Source organism: Salvia splendens, chromosome 9, assembly GCF_004379255.2.
Source record: "Salvia splendens isolate huo1 chromosome 9, SspV2, whole genome shotgun sequence".
NCBI lineage: Eukaryota > Viridiplantae > Streptophyta > Magnoliopsida > Lamiales > Lamiaceae > Salvia > Salvia splendens.
In genome coordinates, this window is record NC_056040.1 from 25,186,428 (window position 1) to 25,209,790 (window position 23,363).

Below are 23,363 nucleotides of genomic sequence, written 5' to 3' on the forward strand. Positions count from 1 at the left end.
AGGTAAAGTTCAATTGGGATCGACCAACCTCATTGTGGGGTTTAAATTTTGTATTAAATTCGATTTTTGAAATATTGCCTATGATGTGAGCAAGACAAGAACAGAAGGAATCAAAAAGAATAAAATGAATTATTTACTGTTCTTTGTCTCTTTTATTCATAAAAAGAATAAATGTAGAATACATTGAAACTAAGGTTATCCACAACTCATCTCTTAAATTCAGTACATCACTGTTCTATATCATTTTTACCTTATTTCTTGTTTACAGAAATATAACTCATTTTCCATCAATTACCTATTTCACTATTCATGGTCTGACTACTTTATGTTTTTTCATTTTTTTTCCCAACCAATAATATTGCAGAGGTTGTTAGTTCAAATTATTTTTAGGAAAACTAATAACACTGATTTGGTACAACAGTAAATAAGATCTAATATTGAAACGAATCATTAATGCTATCTACTAAGTGAAATCGTATGAGAAAATTTTCATTTCTTAATTATTGAATATAATGATTAAAAAGTGAATACACGTGTATGCTACACAATCATTACTTTACATAATTACATTGGATACATGCACTTTCCTTTCTTTTTCTTTTTGGAAGAGATGTGGAGCAGCCATGTATTCAATGTATTTAAAATTTAAATGATCACCTATTGTAATTTATAAGTCTGAACTACATTTTATAACTATAATACAGAGATACACATTTATAAATTTTATTTTTAAAATATTGTTTATGTTTCTATACTTTACATTTTGCTTTGTTAAAATGCTTTTATACTTTTTCAATATTTTTTTCGGACAAAAATGCCCCAAAATACCATACACCACTAAACCAATTCGTTAAGCTTTACTGACTAATTACTAGTATAATGATGTATTTAATGTGAATTTTATCTTCTACCTAATTTCAAATTAAACATTAGCTGTTGGTATTTAGCTTATCAATATTTCTACTTGTCCAGATGCTTTCCAATTAGCTCCAAGTTTTAATTTATAGTGTATAAGGTACATCAAGATTATACTTGGCAAATCAATTTTATTAGTTTCATTTTTATATTATACATCTACATAAATATATATAATTATATTAAGGTGTGTGTTATATTGTTAACTCATCTTTAAATTGCTAACTACTCCACAACTAAATGATAGTCATTAGATTTTTAATCAAGAGCCAAGATTATTCAACTCCGAGTATCAATACATTGAACGAAAAATGTCAATTAGGATATTTATGTCAATTAACAATAAATTAGCTGTATCTTTTGAAAAATAGGAGTATCTTAAAACTTAAAATGCATATAACTATCTCGATTAAATTTTTTTTTCACACAACATATATCAATTTAAAGATAATTTTATAAGGATTTTAACGAGATCCTACATGCAGATGTTTTGATGTCAAAATTTGATATTGTTTTCGTAAATTTTCATAATATTTCGACAACAGTTTAATATCAATATAACTAACATAATACGTCAACTTAATACATGTAAAATGTCAAAATATTAAACTTAGTTGACATATTCAAAAGTCAAAACATGATTTTGATATGTTTAATTTCTGTGTTGATATTTTGATCTAAAATCCTAAATTTAGAGTTGTTATTATCTGTTAAATATTAAAAAATAAAAAACAAATGTACATATGACAATTTATAGACCATTAAATCTTTAAAATCTTTTAGTATTAAATTAGTTATAGTTAGCAATTAATAGGTGAGTTAACAATGAATTACACCCGTTATATCAATCCCTCGTGATTTAATATAATCATCTATGATATATCAATCCCTCGTAATTTAATATAATCATCTATGATATCCAATTGATATATTAATTATGCAAATGATGCTATAATATAATCAAATATTAAAAGGGCTTTTCTCTGTTTTTATAGATATTTTTAAACATACTCTTAGTAAAAGGATGTCTCAATTATGAAAAATTGAAAGATTAAACAATTTACGAAGTTTTAAATATCAAATCAAAATCACATATCACGCCAAAATCACCAAATGATAATTATCTCTCGAAAACGATAGACCTATGCCCATTTATTCATAAGCGATAAAAAAAAAGTAAAATAAGAGATAAAAGAAAAAAAATGTATTCATAAGCGATAAAAAAAGTAAAATAAGAGATAAAAGAAAAATAAAAATTAAATTATTTATGTTATCATAAATGGAATTATTCTTATAATATGGTATGGTAATGCGACTGAAATAATGGTAGAAGGGAATAATAAGTTAGCCTCTTAAAAAACTGTAAATAGAGCTATAGCCCAATATAGTGACGTAAAAATGTTGGGACGTGAAATGGAAACGAAGAATGAGTAAAGTGGTAAAATAAATAATTGGGGAAAATTTTACTGAAATTTCAGTTTTCAAACTGCAAATTTGCAGTTGAAAGTTGTAAAGCTAATTGACAACATCACCTCTCTGACTCTCTCTCTCTTCCATTGGAGGCTTCATCTTCATGTGCACCACCGACTGTAAGTTGCTGCTGCGATGCATTTCGATTGTATGGAGATAATAGCTAGTAATTTTCAGTAGCATTTTGTTGCTTGTGTAAATTTTGCATTCTGCCTTCGATTTCGTGATTTTACTGCCTGTTTCTCCTTGCATGAGCGATTTTCACTAGAGTTAGTTCGCGTGATGATTGTGTGCCCTTTTCAGTTTATGAGTGTGGAAAATTTCCTTCAGAATGGTTGAAATTTTGATGATAGAGGAACTCGTTCATTTTCTCAGCACTCGTGATTATGTGTGGTGTATTTGTATAGGATGATTACTACGCATTCTGGTAGTGAAATGCGTGACTCTTCAATTGGATCTCTGATTCATATGCTAATCTACCGTACAGATCAGTTGTGACTCGTTTGTTTTCATTTAGATTCAAGGTTCGTTAGCCATGGATTTATCTCTTCCAGACTCATTAGACGATGTAACATCCTGTAAGTATCCTCAGTGACACTACAGATCGAAGCTGCTTGTTGGATAAAGTGATCTAAAATCAACTATTCAAGTTGCTATCTGCTTTGTTTTCGCCTTTGATTTGGTGTGAGCTTTGTTTTGGATGCTATGATTGTCATTTATTTGATGAAATTTTGTCTGTAGTTGCATCCAAGACCGGATACCATACTCAAGACGATTTGATGAGCGACTTTTCGCCTTTTCATGGGCATGGTAAGTCAACGTTTAAAAGCTCTGGTTACTACTCTTCACTCTGAACTAATATATTCGTTTGCTTATATTTTGTTGCTGAAGATATACTGGAGGAAGATGCTTTGAATGAGAAATCTTGTATGCAAGTGCTGAAGATATGGATTGACAAAGCAGATGAAGATATTGTAAAACTTGAAGAAGATATATTGATGCTTCAGTGCCAACTGGCTTGGGATGATGAGAAGTGGTCTAAACAGTGCACTGTTTCTTTGAGAGAAAAGACTGATCATCTTGATATTTTGATACAACGCTTGAAGAAGGACAATAATGGAAACAACATCCAATCAGAAACTGAGGAACTTCCACCAAGATTACATGATCTTCTGAAGCCTTTGATGGAAAGTTACTTAGCAAAGAGTGAGCAAGTAATAGTCATAAGCCTTTTTAATCACTATGTTGCAAATATTATTTGAATTGATCATGATTGAAATGCATCATCATTATCTAAGTTTATCATCACCATTTGTTTTAGCAGCCTCATTTTATTTAAATGATGAACAGGCAGAAACCAGTATGCCACAGATGCCTGTTCCACCGGATGTTGAACATAACAAGAAAACAGAAGAAAATGCATCCACCATCATGCTCAAAACCTATGAGAGAAAGGGCAAGTCCACAGAGCTTGAAGATAAGAAAATATGCCTTCCCCAACAAGTAACTTCAAATCATCAACTTTGTTCTCTTTATGTACTCCAATACTGGTCATGTATATCGATATGGGAGTTACATCTTGATCTCATTTGAGGCCTAAACTTCGTTTTTACTCCTGTCTCTGTTTTTTTAGGCAACATATTTGCCAAATTCCCAGTAATCCCAGTGTTATCTAGTTTTCTTTCATTCTTCATATTTGTAGTATATTTACACATAAATCAATGTATTCACAGTCCAAACCTCAGTGCAGATGCTCCAGGTTTGATACTATGCTTAATCAATGAATAGTCTGTTTGGAAGTAACTGTAGTCTCTTTGGCAATTATCGTGGTTGAAATGGGAAAATTCCAAATTGCATACATTCTGTCGAATGAATCTTTTTGTTTATCATGCTTGATTGAACATTGTTTAAAAATAAGGGTTTCACCTCAAAGGTCTGCGTGTACACAGAAGAAAGATGCAGTTATCAGAAACTTTGATGCAAGTGCTGACAAGTGTACAAGCGACGAGGTCTCTGAAAAGGTAGTAAATAAGCCAAGCACTCTAGAACGAAGGAGAATGCCAAATTTGCTCCACACACAGTTAGAGGTAATGAAATTGTGTCTTCTTCGAGCGCAGTTTAGATAACAGTCATTTGATAACTCACTATGCCTTTCAGCTACCAGATCCCATGGTGAAGGAATTAAGTGCAAGTATGTCTGTAGAGAAAGCTACATCAAGGGAAATTGAAGAGAAGAAAAATAACTACGACAAGGCTAGCTCAGAGGCAAAAGTCATTCGAGGCAAGATTCGACATAAAATCAAGGTGACAGTTTGACATAATATGATTGTTCCATAGTACATCAGTTGTCTATATCTAGCTAATATACAGCCAATTTGATACACCTAAATCATGGCCTAAGATACATTCAAGATCTGAAATGGTTATAAACTTGGCCTTGAATGCTCCAATTTCGACTAATTAAGAAATCTTGGATTTTAGGCGGATTACGTGAAAGCCAGAACTGAACCTTTGAGTAAGGCAGGGAAATCAAGGGTGTCATACGAGCGCTCTATCTGTGAGAATCCACTCTCTGTTAAGCCTTCAGTGAAAACAGTGAAAACGAAAGGAAGAAATACAAAAATTTTACAAATACAAGCAGCAGTGAAGGATCTTGCAACAGAAATGAAGAACCCCTCATTGAATGACAGAACCAAGCAAGTGAACAGTGCAAGAATGGAATCGGAGGAGTGTCAAATTCAAGTGCAACAGAAGGCAAGCAAGGAATGGCAACAAATTGTTCAAAACCCACAGCCAGTAGTACATGAAGTACACGTGATGGTGGCGAAAAATGATGGAGTTTCAAAAAAAGAAACTGAGCAGCAGGTGAGTAAAAACGATGTTGCTGGCCTATCAGAAGGCACTGCAGCATCAAATTTGTTTCCACAAGAGCCTCTGAGTGCACAAACCACAAGCCAGAAAGGAGGTCTCAAAATCTCTCTGATGAAACATGCTAAGACCAAGTGTGATGCCTCAAATAGCACGGCTGAGGAAGCCACAGATGGGGCGAAGAACGTGCCTCATAATCCGCCATCTTCATGCATGAAGACTACTGAGAAATTATCACTTAGCAATCTCAAGGCCATTGCAAAGAGTCGAAAGATACGCGGCCCCTGCTCATTGAATGACAGAACCAAGCAAGTGAACAGTGAAAGAATGGAATCGGAGGAGTGTCAAATTCAAGTGCAACAGAAGGAAAGCAAGGAATGGCAACAAATTGTTCAAAACCCACAGCCAGTAGTACATGAAGTACACGTGATGGGGGCGAAAAAAGATGGAGTTTCAAAAAAAGAAACTGAGCAGCAGGTGAGTAAAAACGATGTAGCTGGCCCATCAGAAGGCACTGCAGCATCAAATTTGTTGTCACAAGAGCCTCTGAGTTCACAAATCTCCCTGATGAAACATGCTAAGATGAAGTGTGATGCCTCAAATAGCATGGCTGAGGACGCCACAGCTGGGGCGAAGAACGTGCCCCATAATCCGCCGGCTTCATGCATCAAGACTATGGAGAAATTATCACTTAGCAATCTCAGGGCCATTGCAAAGAGTCGAAAGACACGCGGCTACTCTAGACTTAAGAAGGAAGAGCTGCTAAAACTTCTTGGCTGCGAGTGATTGTTACTGTGGTAACTCGTGCATTTCTCTCCCTTTGTCATTTTTGATCTAATTTGTCTTTGCACATTAAGCATTCTTATTCATCTCTTTTGCAGGACATCATATGTAAATACAATCTAAGCCCTGATCCTGACTCATACAAGACAGAAAAAGGTGTGTGTTTTTTCTCCGACTGTGGATACGACAACAATGCAGAGAAGCAACTGATAGATAATAGTAATTCAATACATGTTAAGTCCATTACTACAAATTTATAGTTGAGCTCAGGATTGACTTCAATACATGCAATATAGCTCAGGAATTGCATTTTCTATCTAGTTTACTAATTGGCTGCAATGGTTAATCTGAAAGCAAAACATGCATTTTGGTTTCTTTACTATGGTTTCGTTACAATAAACTATGCGTTGGAACGAAGTACTCCACGTTTAATAATTGGCAATCTATTAGTTTACCAGATCACTGTTAAGCCCATAAAAGTTAGCAAAACTAAGGTTTCCAGATCATCATCTGTAGTATAAATTGATCATTTGACAAAAGAAGGTCGAACATTAGTTTTCATTTTTCCGGTTAACCAGTCCAGTAACGAACACTACCTTCTCTCTTTCAGCAAGCTGCGATGCAACCAACTTGAGCTGATTCCGCTGCCATTTTATCTTTGTTACCCTTTCTTAATAATGAGAAACAATTTGAAAGAATTGAGTCGACTACTAGAACTCAAATAGTTGCTTTAGAAAAACAATACTCCATCCATCCTATAAAAATATGAATATTTAAAATGACACTGGTTTTAATATAAAATTGATAAAGTAAAAAGGTAGAAAGAAAAGTATGATAGTGAAAAATGAGTCTCACTTCATGAAAGCAAAAGAAATTTTTTTAAAATAGAAGTTTCTATGTCTATAAAATTATTTCTTTACGGGACAAACATTTACTGTTTAATTTATATTGCTTTTGTATTTTTATTTTTGAATTAAAATCAATTTTATTGATACGATGAGATCTAAATATGCGGAGTATCATTTTCATTGCATCGGCGGATAGGACTTAGGAGGAGCCTATGGGATATTTCATCATTAAAAAAAAAATTGGTTGGTGTATTATTGTGGTTATTAATCAATTCAAATACAAATTTATTAATATACATTTTTTAATTTCAACTGAAAAATGGGTCCCGTTAATTTAGAATTTTTGACTTGGTGGGTCAGTCTAATTTAGTAGGAGTAACTTTATAATTAATCTATACGAAACGGTTGAGTAGGAAAATTTGTCTGTATTAGTAAATGAATATTCACAGCTCCAACTCTTAACCTCAGAAATTAGGTCTTATCTGATTGTGCTTAGTCTGTTTGAAAATTACTAGTAGTTTAATTCTTAATATGGGTGTCTTGATTTGGATATTTTGATAGAGCAACACAAGTTTCTTGATTAGTTTTTGCTTCTTCATATTTATTGTTGTTGGAGTAGTTGGTGATTGTAGTGAAAGATCATGTATATACAACTCCAAATTGTGGGATTCTTGTTGAAATTTGATCTGCTTCTATTTGTAAAAGATGGTTAGAAACATTCAAACATTGAAGTTGCAAGAAACTACTCGTACTTAAACCGGGTGGTGCAGAGGAGGAGAAGCTAGATGAGATGAGATGAGCTTCGTAGAATTCTTGGCGATTATTGGCATCGGAGGGAGGCACAAAAGTAGATCAAGTTTTTGAGCGAAAAGCTCCGGCCACTAAAGTATGTCATTAATTGCCTCGTTCATCGACCATCGCATGCGCTACCATGCCCAAGCACTTAAGTGCATGTTAAATTAGCACAAGATAATTAATTAAGATTGGCTTTAAGATAAGGATATGCTATATCACCTTTTTGGGTTGTTAAACAATTCACCATTTTAAACTAATTCGCTCCAGGCCCCAGCGAGTCGAGATGGGCTTTGATGGCCTAACATGACCTTATTTTATCTACCAAACAACCAAATAATCCATATAACTCATATATTTGGTCTTATCTAGACTACCAAATAAGCACTAAGTTGTAATGCCATGGCGCCTGAATTGAACCCAAAATAGTATGTACAAGGAAGGCAATAGAAGTTGGAGTTGGCTACTGTATTTCATCTGCATTTTCCTCTTGTGTTTTCTACTTACCTTCATGCACAGAGGTATGCTTGTATGATTAAAAGTTGAAAAAAGACTTGTCAATAGTTGCGTTTGAATGTGATGTTTGATAAATTTACAAGCATTTCAAACCATATTAAATACTCCTTCTGTTACTCCCTCCGTCCCAAGATATTTGATTGACTTCTTTTTTGCACTCGTTTTAAAAGAATTGCAATAAATAGTTAGAGTGGATAAATAGTAACGTAAAAGCAAGAATAATGTAGAGTAATGTAGATTATTCTCTCTTTTACGTTATTATTTATTCACTCTAACTATTTATTGCAATTCTTTAAAAATGAGTGCAAAAAAGAAGTCAATCAAATATCTTGGGACGAAGAGAGTATTTTTTAGGCATAATATTTAAGAAAGTACGAGTAATAGTTATAAAATTATTTGGAGAGATAATAAAATAAAAGAATAGGAAAAAATAAAGTAAGAAAAAGTAAATACGGAGTATATTTATTTTTGGTAAAATAAAAAATGATTGGGATGTCTAAAACAATATGAATAATTTATGACAGGATGGAGGGAGTGTGAGTTTGATATAGTTTTAAAAACACCATTTTAAGAATCTTTCTCTCAGAAAGATAAATAATAGGAGTAGTAATAATAAAATTAATACTAGTCTTGGTCAATTTTAATCAGACTTATATAGATAATGGCCAAATTGGGAATACTAAACTCGTTACCGTATAATAAAAAGAAGTCAATGTATATTAAAACGTTAACTTATACGACAATGCAGTTGGTCCACGTGGGGGGCTGCACGTTTAAATCACTACGTGTTCATTTGTAAGCGTCGCCATTAATTGGTTGTTTAGAGTATCCACGGATATGGGCCCAGATCCATTTTTATTATTTTTTTACTCCCGACTTTTAGGCAAGAGCACAACACTCACATCCACGCTCTTCCGCGAGCACATGTTCAAGGGTCCCACCATTTTATTATTCAATTTAAATAAAAATATTTCCACAATATTAAAATGCATTAAAAATATCCGGAATACTATTACAAATTAAAAAATTTAAAATTACATAATTAAAATACTAAAAATTAAAATGTACATAATTAAAATACTAAAAATTTAAAATTACACAATTAAAATCCTAAAAAATAAAAAATACATAATTAAAGGCTAAAAAATACCCCCGTGGAAGACTATTCCTCTGACCTTATTCCCAATGTTCTTCGGAGACCCCGTATCTTTGCCAAATGTGAATCAAGTTGCTCGTGGGTCATATTTGACCTATCGGCCAAATTGAGTTGGGCCAAAAGGGTCCACAACGAGTTGGTGGGGGTTGAGGTGGCACAAAGGGAGCGGGAGCGGGGGCGGGGGCGGATGGAGTCGCGGCGCGACGACGGTTGGTCTTCGCCTTCTTCCTTCCTTGCGGCCGGCGTTGGGAACTGCTCGGGCCAGTGTCGGGGCTACCCAAATTAGCTCCGGCGAGCTGGCTAGTCACCTCATCCTCGCCGGCGTCGGATAGGGATACCGACCTCGACCGTTTGCTGGAGGAGCTGGAGGAGGATGATACGCCCCCTATACTCCGGATGCACACGCACCTCCTGCCAAGCGCGGAGGTAATTGAACGGTTTGTAATTTATGGATTGGTAGGTCGCCAAGGCGGCACTGATGATGTCGAGCTCGCTCCTACCGCTCCCCGCCGACCGCTATTCCTGGAGGTAATACCACTGAAACTTTTGGATTTCTTCGTTGGCTCTGAATATGACATTGCGCACTATACTCTTATTGCGCTCGATAATTCTAGCCGGGCGGTTTTCATTGTACCGGCGAGAGACGCACCACCAAAACCTATCCCTGCTTTGGTTCGTGCCTATCTCCGGATCTTCGGAGATAATCGAATAGGCTTTGAATAATTGATCCATATCCGCCGGAGTGCACGAGGTGCGGACACCACGAGGAGTAGGAGTAGGAGTAGGAAGATGAGGAGTTTGAGAGTCGCCACCGCCGCTCCCTCCCGATCTGGGTTTGGGTGCCCACCCGTATCGCCCATCGGGGGCATCTTGGTCGTCCACCGGGTAAGGCCGGTAGCCACCCGGAATTTGAGAACCTTGGGTTTGAGGAGGGGCCAAAAATTGCATTTCCGGATTAGGAAATGGTTGTGAGCCGAACCATTCGTGGTTCCAACCGCAGGAGTCGGAGGGGTGATCGCCGGAGCCAGACATTTTTTTTGTAAGTAAGAGTGAAAGATTGATAATTGATACTAGAAGATGAGAGAATTTAGATGAGAATTGTGTAGTGTGGTGTGAAATTTTTTGTGTTGAAGTGTGAGTATTTATAGATGAAAATATGAATTTTGGGGGAAAAAATTGAAAAATAAATTAAAAGTGTGGAGAAAGCGGATATATTTTATTGGGAAATGAGAAAATATTTTTTTATTTAATTCTGATTTTTTAAATTAAATCCGATTTAAAAAAAGAAAAAATGAAATTGCCAACGACATTGCCGTTGGCCAATTAGGCGCCGCCACATCAGCTGCTCAGCGGCACGGACGTGCTCGATGCATCGAGCAGCGCCGTGCCAGTGGCAAGAGCACAACGGCGAGCAGGGGTCAGCCGCGTCAGCGGCACGGACGCCGTCCTTGCCAGCGAGCACCGCTGCGGATGCTCTTATTTACCAAGTAGCCTCCCACAAAATGTTAACAACCTCAGTGTGTCCATCTCAAAAAGCATCCAACTTTATTGTTTATATGGTTTTGGTAGATATGGAATTATTGAAAAATTAAATTATACTAGTACCATAATCCTTTCGATATGTTTGTGCTTATCTTGATGATCATTAATACGAATTGATTAAAAATATCAGTAAATCAGCATAAAAGCTACTATATTACTTCCGTCCACAATTAGAAATTTCGGTTGTATTCGTGCAAAGTTTTAAAAAATATAAAAAGCTAAGTTAAAAAAAATGAATATGAATGTCATCTTTGTATTTAATAATATTAAAATGTGAGTGAAATATATTAGAACTAGAAATATTTATTTTTTTGTAATAAAAATGAATCAAAACTTGAAATTATAGATGGATTAATGGTAAATTGAAACTCGTAATTGCAAATTAAGAGAGTAAATCCAAATATATATGACATCAGTGGTGTTTGACCGTAGATATATAGAATAGTGTGGTCACAAGAAATCGTGATAAAAAAATGTTTTTACCCCTTTCGTTTTTGTCTTAATATCATAACTTCAATAGATTCAGTATATTATCATTATGCATCACTTCTTCATAACAAATTAACAATCACATTTGTTGTTTTAAGTATATAATAATAACAATAAGTGTGCCGTGTACATTTAGTTTATTTCTCAAAATTTACATCCAACGATGACATATGTCATCAACTGTTTTCCAGATTCCCTGCATTCAGTTTTTTGTTCAAATTGTGTAACCAGTACAGTAGTAGCTAGTATTGAAGTCTCATAAGTTATGACTTATGACACACTGCATTCATTAAGTATTCACCCACATGCAATATACAGCTCAATAAATTATCTAAAATTTAATTCAATATACATAATAAGACTTTATGTAACATAAATATATAATTAAATATAAAATATACATAAAATTATTACTCTGTGATTGGAGGTGCTAAATTGGAATAGGAGGCTTCAATTCCAAATTGAATATTTGATATCATAATAATAATATTTGAATTTGGAATGGAATTACAATTCTAAACATCTCAATTCCACAATTTGAATTTCATATTCTAAATAGATAATTTAAATACATTACACACACTATACACAACACACACACTCGACACACTATATACAAAATACATGCACACTAAACACAAAAATACACACTCACACAATTCAATTTTATTTTCTTAATTGACACTACACATGCACTATACACAACACACACATTGCATACACTATATACAAAATATACACACACTAAACACAAAAATACACACTCATGCAATTCAATTTCATTTTCTTAATTTTACCAAACAAAGGATTTAGATTTGAATAAGAATTTAATTTCAATTCTGTGTACGAAATGGACCCTCACACTTTAAGATGTTACTCCATCCGTCCCTAAAGCGTATGCACTATTCCCTTTTTCGCCCGTCCCCAAAGAGTATGAACTTTCAATTTTGGAAACTCTCTTCTCTCTAATGAGGTGTGACCAATTCTCCACTAACAATACTTAAAAAATATTCTCTCTTTCTCTCTTACTTTACCAATAATGCATTAAAACTCGTGCCGAACCCAAAGTTCATACTCTTTGGGACGGAGGGAGTATAATATTACAAAATTGACATCAAGCTCATATACATAAAATATTAACATGGTAGCAGTTAAATAGTAGTAGATCATAAGTTTCTGAAAAAAAATATTATACACAATAAATTAATACTCCCTTCGTTTCATCATAGTTGAGGCGGAACTTTTCAGCACGTAGTTTAAGAAAGGGATGTTGAGTGTGTTGAATAAATAGATAAAATAAGTAAGAGAGAGAAAAAGGTGGAGAGAACAAAGTAGAAAGTGCATAAAGTAGAAAGAAAAAAGTAAGAGAGAGTAAAGTAAAAAAGAGAAAATAATTACTATATATGAAAATGACTCAACTATGAAGAAACTTTTTAAAATGGAAAAATGATTCAACTATGAAGAAGCGGAGGGAGTAATAACAAGATTTGGGTAGTGTGATTGAATTTATTGGTAAAATCAATCCGATATTTCATTATTCATAATTATAAAACAAAAACAAATACTTCAAAATTAATTAAATTTGATCATAATAATATACTACATCATAAATATTAAAAAAACTTCTCTGTAGAGAGAACATTACTTATAGGCCATGTTTGGTTGCCAGAATTCTGCCTGGGAAAGTAATCTGATTCCTTAAATTTTAAATTCCTGTGTTTGTTTCGATTTTTAATCAAACTGGGAAAGTAATCAAAATCCCAAGAACAAGGAAAGTTAGTACAACTTTCCAGGATTCTGAATCCTCACTTTTTTTAGGTATTCTTTTTCCCAGTTTTAGGATTCTTACATATTTAATTATTATTATTATTATTATTATTATTATTATTATTATTATTATTATTATTATTATTATTATTATTATTACAATGTTTTAAAAATAATTTTAAATTACAAACCATACTTAATTTCAGAATAATAAATAACTATAATTAAAATGATCATAATTATAACTTTGTATTATAATATTTATATATAATTTTTATTATCATAATAATAATTAATAACTTATTAAAAAATTAAAATATAATTATATAATATAAATTATATTGTAATAAATACTAATTATTATTTTAGAAATAAATAATTAATAAAATCATAGTGAAATTCTAAATTATAAAATTTATTTAATTATAATATCCTTAAATATTATAATAGTAATAGTAGTAGTAATAATAATAATAATAATAATAATTATTATTATTATATTTTTATTATAATCATTTATGATTATAATACTCCATGTAACTATAATTATACTTGTATTATTATATATTGTGATGAATGATTCATATTTAAACTATCCATCATAATAATATATATAATAATAATATAATTGTCGTCATTTGTAATTAATAATTTATTAAAAAAAATTATTATTCTTTTTAAAAATAAAATAATAATAAGTTTATCTTTAGTTTGGTGTTTACATGAAATACAAAATTTAAAATCTTGGTATTCTCCAAACACAGGAAAGTAAAGTTATTAGGAATCATATTCTAGAGATTCATTTTCCTAGGAATCATATTCCTTGCCAACTTTACTTTCCCGCCAACCAAACATGGCCATAGAATAATATCACAACCATCATTTGAACCCTCAAACTCGATAACCACATCCAAGTTAATGCTTTTTTCATTTTCTCCAATTTTTGAACCCTCAACCTCGATAACCACATCCTAGTTAATGCTTTTTTTTATTGTCTCCAATTTGAAACCTTAACAAATCCTAAGTTATCATAATCAGTTTGAAACTATAGGAGAATACACAATGCAAAATATACTTTACTTTATTTGTTATAATCAACTCATTATTATCTAATGATATATAGAATATAAAAAATTACTCTTAAGTAAATTTCATTACAATATTATCATACATATAATTTAGAAAATATTTATAAATAATAGTAATAATTATAAAAAATATTATTAATGTCATTACAAATTGAAATAACTAATGGTCCCCCACGCCGACGGAAATATCAGAGATCTCATACCCAAAATTGGTATAAATAAGCACTCAACTCCCATTTCGATCAATTCCAGCTTATCTATCATCCATTTCTGCAACATGTCGAATTACCCTCACCAAAATCCCTCCGGCGCCGGCTACCCCTACGGCGCCCCGCCTCCTTCCTCGCAGTCCTACCCATCCGCTCCTTACGGCGCTCCTCCGCCTCCCGGCCAAGCCTCCCCCTACGCCCCCGTCGCCTCCCCCTACGGCGCCCCCTCCGCTCCCCCTGGCGCGCCAAATCAGTCCTACGGCGGCTACCCGCCGCCAGCGTACGGAAGCCCCTTCGCCGCGCTCACTCCGTCGGTTTTCCCGCCCGGCACTGATCCGAGCGTGATCTCCTGCTTTCAGATGGCCGATCAGGACGGGAGTGGATTCATCGATGATAAGGAGCTTCAGCGCGCGCTCTCGTCGTATAACCAGAGCTTCAGTTTGAGGACCGTGCATCTGCTTATATATCTTTTTACCAACACTAACACCAGAAAAATAGGTATTTGCGTCTGATTTTTTTTACTCATCAAATTGGGGATTCACTGTTTTCGCTTCGTTTATTCATACTTGCTCGCCAGCTAAGGATATGATTAGGAGGAGAAAAGGAGTAATCTAGTCGCGAATCACGCAGTTGTTGTTATTTGCTGGAAACTTATTATTATGCATAAAAAATTAGGGCACTGTGAGGTTTTAGGTATTAAATTTGAATCAGCTCATTTACATGGAAATCATGCAAGTTTGAATCACGCAGTTGTTATTTGTTGTTATTAGGAATTTGAATTTGAATCACGCAGTTGTTATTTGTTGTTATTAGGAATTTGAATCACGCAGTTGTTGTTATTTGCTGGGAACTTATTATGCATAAAAAATTAGGGCACTGTGAGGTTTTAGGTGTTGAATTTGAATCAGCTCAGTTACAAGGAAATCATGCAATTTTGTCTGCAGGCTTATAATTCCTTGGCCCTACAATGTGCATTTTTTCGACAATTTTTTTGTATCTTGGTAATTGAGTGCACTAGCAATTAGATCAACGAATGACTTGTGGGGAACTGATTCTCTCTGCAAGCACGATTAAGATGCTATGCTGTATGCTTTATTTTTAGTATCATGTTCTGTTCTGTTCTGATAATATGATGAGACATGTGTTTGTGTGATGCTATCATGTATAAAGGTGTTACAAATGTTGAGATTCTGTGGTCCCTTCGGGTTCTCGTTGATGGGATGATTGTGAAGGCTGAACTACATTATCATTTCAGTTGCTTCGTTTATTAATGTGTTTTATTTCTTGAAATAGGTCCAAAAGAATTCACTCAAGTCTTTTACAGTCTTCAGAGCTGGAGGGTCAGTCTTTAATCCGATCTCACTACTCTTACACTTCCATTTAGATATCTCTGTTTGCATCTGATCTAGTCAAATTTTCACTCGCCCAGGCAATATTTGAGAGATTCGACAGGGACAGAAGTGGCAAGATTGACACGAACGAGCTGAGGGAGGCCCTCCTCAGTCTCGGATTCTCAGTGTCACCGGTGGTTCTGGAGTTGCTGGTCTCCAAGTTTGACAAAAGTGGTGGCAAAAACAAGGCCATTGAATACGACAATTTCATCGAGTATGTTGGTCCCTTTGCTTTCTTTCATTTCATTAACAGTTCTAGTGTTTCAACTTTACTGATTTTCTTACCTTTCCTCTCTCCCTCCCTCTAAACCAGGTGTTGTCTCACTGTGAAGGTGAGCAATTTGCTGTTAAATCTTTGGCTCGAGTCGCTCCAAGGCAGTTTTTTAAGGCGGGTGCTAACGTTGAATGTGTTTTGTGCAGGGACTGACTGAGAAATTCAAGGAGAAGGATACCTCATTGTCTGGTTCAGCAACTTTTACCTATGAATCCTTCATGTTAACCGTTTTACCTTTCCTTATTGCTTAGGAGAATGCAGCTTGTGTCGTTTCTGCTATCTTCGTCGAATCTGGAATCTGAATCTTTTGTGCTGATGTTTTCTACTTTCATAAACGGCCGTAGCGTTACGTAGCTGTTATTTGCGTTGTAATGTGTCTATTATCTAGTTTTGAAACAGTGTAATTTTCTGCTGTTTGTGAAAATTTATGAATCATGTGCTTCAAGTGTTTGATTAGATGCTTTCAAATTTCAGTCAATAATTTATCATCATGTGGGTTGGTATTTTGTCACTACTTGTGCCAATCTAGTTGCAATAAAAACCCAAGGTAGGAACTAGGAATTAATTAATAGTAAGTCAAATGATTTAGGTGGCCAAAACCATCAACCTTAAAAAGCAACTGAAATTAGTAGATTTTTTTAAGTATTATATATTCATTGCAGTTTTCTTACTTGGCGAATTGTATTAATTGACTATGTAGTAACCAAGTCCGGGCATTAACGTGAGTAAACATTCTGTTTACTTTGTAGGAGCGTCGATGTTTATTATTAATAATTTAATTGTAAAAAATGTTAAACTTCGTAAAGATACGAAGAGACAGATAAAATGAGAAAGCTACATTAAATATAAATATAATTTTATTATTGGTCGATGCTCTTTATAAGCTCAGATAGCAGTTGTAGTATATATACAAATGACAAAATGAGAATAGCCAAGCAATGCATTATGCATGCATGCGACTATGGTGTATAACTCGAGAGACATGAAGCAAATGCACAAGACATTGTGTTCACGAATAGGAGTATTATTTTTTTTGTATTCATTAACGTCAAGCACACTCTAATACAGAGGATTTGCCCTAATTAAATTGGGAAGGATATCAATATATTCTTGTAGCTATCATTTTTTTTTAATCAGAAACGCCCTCTGTGGGCGGGGGTTTAGGCAGACCCCCAACCCGTAAATAAAGTCAAAATGTAATGTTCCAAAAACATGATCATAGCCCAAAAGTGACTAAGATCTAAACAAGAACATGAAGGGGCAAAATAGGGGTCCCACAAGTCGGGATCCTCCATTCTATCAAGTGGAAAAAAGATGACTAAATACACTAAAGGGAGAAACGAAAAAAGACCAAAACCAACCACTAGAAGAGCTAGATCAACCCACATCTCTACGTCGGAAGCGGAAGTTAGGATATCCCAGCTGGTCCATCCTAACTAGCGCCTTCAGGTACCGAGGCGCAGAGATTGGATCAAAATATGTAAGGGTAGGGGTCTGGACCCCCTACCTGCCAGGAAATCAGCGGCCCTGTTTCCTTCTCTGTAGATGTGTGAGAATCGAACATGCCGCTGAGCTGTTATGCTCCGGATCAAAGCCATATGGTGTCTAAAATCCGTGGAGCCAAAGTGTCTAGATGACAACAAACTAACCAGAGCCGCTGAGTCCAGCTCTATCCAAATGTGAGTAGAAAGCTCCATAGCCATCTCCAAACCCCGAATCAGAGCCAAAAGCTCCGCTTCAAAGCTCGATAATGCAGCTATCGGAGCACAAAAAGCCCGCAGAAGGCCTCCATCAGACCCACGAACTAATCCTCCCTCTCCCGCCGCCAGTGTCGATGTAGAGAAGGCACCATCTGTATTCAGCTTCACCCAAGGTGCATCAGAGGGATGCCATAAGACCATGAGCGACCGCAGAACACGCTGTCTGGGGGAGAAAGGCATGAAATCAACCGACGGCGAGCATCCCCTCCAATGAGTCGAGGTGATCCTGCCGGCCAGAACTAGCACATGCAGATGACGAGTGACCTGCCAAATAACAAGTGAATGACGAAAAGGGCGACCGCCATGCTTACAGTCGTTCCTCTCCGTCTAAAGAAACCAAACAATCAAACAAGGAACAAGAAAACTAACGTGCATGGCGGGAGCCCTCTGGAAAGAGGACCTCCGCCAGTGACCTAGTCTAAGTGCAATATCGGTGCTCGTGTGAATCGGTGTGTGCGAGGAAGGAAACCAGACATCCAAATACTCCCATGCAGAAATCGCCGACTGACTCGAGAAGAAAACATGACTGAAAGGTTCGACCGAAGGAGACCTACAACACTGACACCTAGACGCTAACTCAATTCCCCTCATCTGCAACTTCTCATCCACCGACAGCCTACCAAATAGTAACCTCCAAATGAACACCGACATGGTAGGAGTCAACCCCTGGTTCCAAATAAGACCAAAAATCTCCCTCTTCGGCAATCTAGTCCGGATGCTCTCCCAGGCTGAGGTCACAGAGAACTCGCCATGGCTAGTCAGACTCCACCGCCTCACATCCTTTGCCCCCAACTCGATCGGCGTGGCTCTGATCTGGTCTATCACATCGAGAGGTACGCCGAACCTGAAAGATAAACTATGCTGCATATCCTCATCCCATGCATGATCATGCCAATATGATGCAACGGCTTGAGATTGGGGGTGATCATTTCCCGGGACGCACAGACTCCGGATGGAGCTAGCCCCAAGCCAGACATCATCCCAGAAGCTGATCTTCCCCTCACCCAAGGACCAACGAATATACTCATGCATGTATGACTAAATACGACGCAAACGACGCTAAGTATGACTATCATGTGACCAACAAGGGGATGTATGCAAATGACAAGGAAGGATACTGTACTTCTGGGTCATGAACTGGGCCCAGAGAGAGTCCTGAGCTAGCAGTCTCCACCACAGCTTGAACCCAAAAGCCACTGCCACCTCCCTGAAGCGGCGACTACCCAAGCCACCCTCATCAAAAGGCAAGAGTGCAGCTTCCTCTTCTCTCCAACAGTGCCCCAGAAGTATCTAGCCAATATCTGCTCCAACTCGTCAAGAAATCCAAGCAGAGGGTTCATGACCTGTAAGATGTGTAGCGGGATGGGGGCCAGGGTGCTCTTAATCAAAGCCAGACGACCCCCAAAAGCAAGATGCCGGTGGGACCAACTGTGGATCCTGTCCATCAGCCTAGAGATGCCCACGGTTCGAAAACCGGCGGTTCCGGTTCGGAACCGCCGGTTCCGGTTTTGGCGGAAGCGGAACCGGAACCGGACCGTGAGGCTATTTCACGGTTCCGGTTCCGGTTCGAAAACCGGGCGGTTCCGGTTCCGGTTCGGAACCGCCGGTTTTCCGGCGGTTTTGGCGGTTCCGGTTTTTGAACCGGCGGTTTCGCCGGTTCAATTATTTTATTTTTTTTTTTTGTTAAATTTGAAATTTGGCTTTATACAACAAATCGGAACAAGACAATGCATAATTCAAGCACAAATAAGACGAATAAGGAGAAAATGAAATAAATTTTATTGATTTTGAGTTGTAACGGACAACGATACATTACAATTTACAATACATAAGTATACAATACAACAACATACAACAATGTAATATAATTTACAAGTGTCGTCGGGCGTCGGCTCGTCGCCTCGTCGGACTCGGAAGGTAAATTTAAAAAAAAATGAAATGGGGGGGAAAAAGGAAAAATTGAAAAGGGCTTGAGATCAACTTAAACTTTCAAAGTTAAACTTTTCAAATTTAAGTTGAGTTGCCTACGTATCCACAATTTTATTGAGGAATCAAAGCCCACGTAGTTCTCTTACCTTGGGATCAACCCTTTTTTCTTGCAAAATGTTGCCCATTTTCTAAGCAAACACATATCAACACGCTATATACACATTGCTGCATTTCTAATAGGGGCAATTTGATCTTCCAAAGCAATCAATGCATCTCGAACACACATAGTCAGAATATTATTCAAGCATCTAGCATGGAAAAAATTAGTACTAATAGATAGTTTGTTCTGATTTTTTCCATGCTAGATGCTTGAATAATGTTCTGACTATGTGTGTTCGAGATGCATTGATTGCTTTGGAAGATCAAATTGCCCCTATTAGAAATGCAGCAATGTGTATATAGCGTGCTGATATGTGTTTGCTTAGAAAATGGGCAACATTTTGCAAGAAAAAAAGGTTGATTCCAAGGTAAGATTTCATAGATCATTCAGGATGCGGCTAAGTTGTACTTGAAGATCATTAAAATATATTCCGCATTTGATATTTATCAAATGGGGAATATATTTTAATGATCTTCAAGTACAACATAGCCGCATCCTGAATGATCTATGAAATAGGGGGGAAAAAAAAAATTGAAAAGGGCTTGAGCTCAACTTAAACTTTCGAAGTTAAACTTTTCAAATTTAAGTTGAGGTGCCTACGTATCCACAATTTTATTGAGGAATCAAAGCCCACGTAGTTCTCTTACCTTGCTTACCTTTTTGGTCGGCAGTGCTCGCCGTTCACCGCCCCCGTCGACTCATTGCTAATGTTGAGTGCTATCGCTTCTGACCTCGTCATCGCCATCGGAAGAAAATTCTTCACCATCACTCTCTACACGGAAGTCGAAATCCGGCTCTTGTGCTCTCATGTCCGCCTTTGCCCAATCGTCAAGTAACATAGTGGCTTCCATGTTCTTGGCGGAGAGATTGCTCCTTTTGTCGTCTAGGACACAACCGCCGACACTAAAAGCTTGTTCAACGGCGACGGTGGAAGCGGGAACGGCGAATATCTCCTTAGCCATGATGGAGAGTATCGGAAACTCTTTGTCATGTGTTCCCCACCAATTAAGGACGTCAATTTGTTGAGTAGGAGGACCTGCATCTTGAAAAATAGAGCGCGATTCCAAATATATATCTAATTCACTAGTCGCTCTAGTCCTATTGGTTGTAGTACCGTATAGATCTTGCAATTGTGATACTACGTCGGGATCGATCATGACATTGGAAAAATCCCCTCCACCAAAATCAAATGTAGAAGGACTAGGAGGAGCACGTACCTGGTGAGCGGTGTTATACCGCATTTCATATTCCGCGTAGAGAGAACGAAGTGCACTATCTAACCTATGTTTGATTTCATCAACATCCGGAATACTTAGTTCGAAGCATTCTCCTCTTGTCAAGCCCATTTCGCGGAGTTGAGAAAAATCCAAAGCGTGCAAACAACCATAGTACATGTCTAAAATTTTATAAACACCATGCAACTTCCACTTTGGATCCAAGCATTTTGCAATCAAAAACACATTTGGAATACGTGAAAAATATTTTAACCATTTTTCAACCATGTAAAACAAAATAGCCTTCAACTCAACGAATTGAGTATTTTTCACACAAGTTTTAAAACCAATTGCCACATACATGCAATGCTCCAAAACGCGCACAGAAGTAGGATAATAAACACCGGATAACTCAACAGTGGCATTTTTGAAAGCGCGGAATAATCGAAATAAATCCATGCTGTGGTCCCAACAAGCGGGTATCAAAATCAAATCAGAAGGAACATGAGGACAACTTCTAAAAAAATCACATAAATACTCAATGTGGTTCAAAGTCGACTCCAACATATCATATGTCGAGTTCCACCGAGTTGAAACATCCAAACGAAAGTTGGTGTACCTGCATTGCTTACCATGACAATATCTCTTCCAAGCTCTACCAATAGGAGCTTTGTTATGAATCAACTTCACAGCAGTTCTAATAGGATCAACATACTTTTGCCACAAATCGATGGCATCTTGAACACACAAATTCAAAATATGGGCAATACATCGCACATGGAAATATTTACCATCAATAACAGGAGAACATGCACTGATTAAATCATCTATGCTAGCAGTGTTAGCGCTAGCATTGTCAAAACCAATAGAAAAAATTTTATTGATCAATTGAAATTCATTCAAAACTTGAATGATCAATTGAGCAATTGCTTGTGCAGTGTGTGGTGCGGGAAATTCCCGAAATGCAATCAAACGTTTGTTTAAAGTCCAACTGTGATCAACGAAATGCACCGTGATGCCCATATACGAATTTTTACAAAAACAATCAGTCCACACATCAGAACAAATAGAAACTTTATGCCCTAAGTTAATAATAAACGTACCTAATTGCGCCTTCTTTTCCATGCATTGTCGAACAACGGCTCGCGTCATTGAAGTTCGACTCAATTTTCTTGCAGCGGCATTATATACTTGCCGCATACTCGACTCAAAAGCATCGTTATCAAAAGCATTGAATGGAAAATGTTTCATAACGGCAAATCTAGACATCACATTAAGAGCATTTTTGTGATCATATTTCAAAAGAGTATTGCTACACATACCTGATGTTTGGGATGAACCCGTCGTCCCACTTCCGACTCCATGTTGAAAGTTGAGTTGAGTTTGGGTTGGAGCGATACCAAACTCGACCGGATGCGCTTTCTCCAGGTGACGGGTAAATGTACCGTACCCTCCACCCTTTCGGAATGTGTATACGTTTTCGCAATAGTTGCAATACACATTATAAGTGTTTGGATCGTTACTATCTTGTACCCTCTTGAAATGTTTCACGAAGATGTTTGAGGTTAAAGACCTTTCAGCTGGTCTAGGAGGTTGAGGAGGTTGTCCACGTCCACGACCACGACCACGCCGACTCCTTGGTGGTGGTGGGGGTGGCATTTCTTGAACCTCTTCTACCTCCTCCCCCTCCTCCTCGTCGTCATCATCATCATCATCATCGTCTTCATCAACATTCACGGGGGTTGGACTTTGTTGGGAATAGGCACCGCGACCGGGAGCACCACTACCGGTACCAACATAAGCATCGCCTTGGTATTGAGAGCGAGAGAGAGCAATAGCATGTGCCACATCTTGCTCTTCTCGAGCCTACAAAATAATATTTGTATTGTAAATACAAAATAAAATTATGAACAATAATGAAATGTAATTCAAAATTAATGAAATTAGTAGATAATAAATATTAACCTGCCACTCATCCATGTTCATTTGAGAAATTTCATCAATAACGGATCTCCGAGATGGCCTCTTGGCCTTTCCCTTTCCCTTATCAACACGACCTTCTCGGGATGAAGACATATTGGAATGGTATGTAGAAATGTAGAAATATGGAATAATATATTTTTTTTTGTTTTAGTAATTGAGAAAGAAAGACAACTTATAGAACTACGGGAACAAGTATAACTGTATAAGTG

General features: G+C 36.5%; 2 protein-coding genes across 2 annotated transcripts; both read left to right on the forward strand.

Moving 5' to 3' along the window:
• The first annotated feature begins 2,410 nt into the window (after positions 1-2,410).
• On the forward strand, positions 2,411-6,350 carry LOC121746880. Its single transcript, XM_042140835.1, has 9 exons — positions 2,411-2,504; positions 2,903-2,963; positions 3,127-3,195; positions 3,277-3,599; positions 3,736-3,888; positions 4,335-4,472; positions 4,543-4,689; positions 4,867-6,050; positions 6,135-6,350. Exons 2-8 carry the CDS (start codon positions 2,921-2,923, stop codon positions 6,037-6,039), a joined length of 2,046 nt encoding a protein of 681 aa, XP_041996769.1. The 5' UTR covers positions 2,411-2,504; positions 2,903-2,920; the 3' UTR covers positions 6,040-6,050; positions 6,135-6,350.
• An 8,117-nt stretch (positions 6,351-14,467) lies between these two features.
• LOC121748962 (calcium-binding protein CBP-like) lies at positions 14,468-16,564 on the forward strand. Its single transcript, XM_042143557.1, has 5 exons — positions 14,468-14,941; positions 15,737-15,783; positions 15,873-16,048; positions 16,148-16,166; positions 16,255-16,564. Exons 1-5 carry the CDS (start codon positions 14,512-14,514, stop codon positions 16,357-16,359), a joined length of 777 nt encoding a protein of 258 aa, XP_041999491.1. The 5' UTR covers positions 14,468-14,511; the 3' UTR covers positions 16,360-16,564.
• The last annotated feature ends 6,799 nt before the right edge of the window (positions 16,565-23,363 follow it).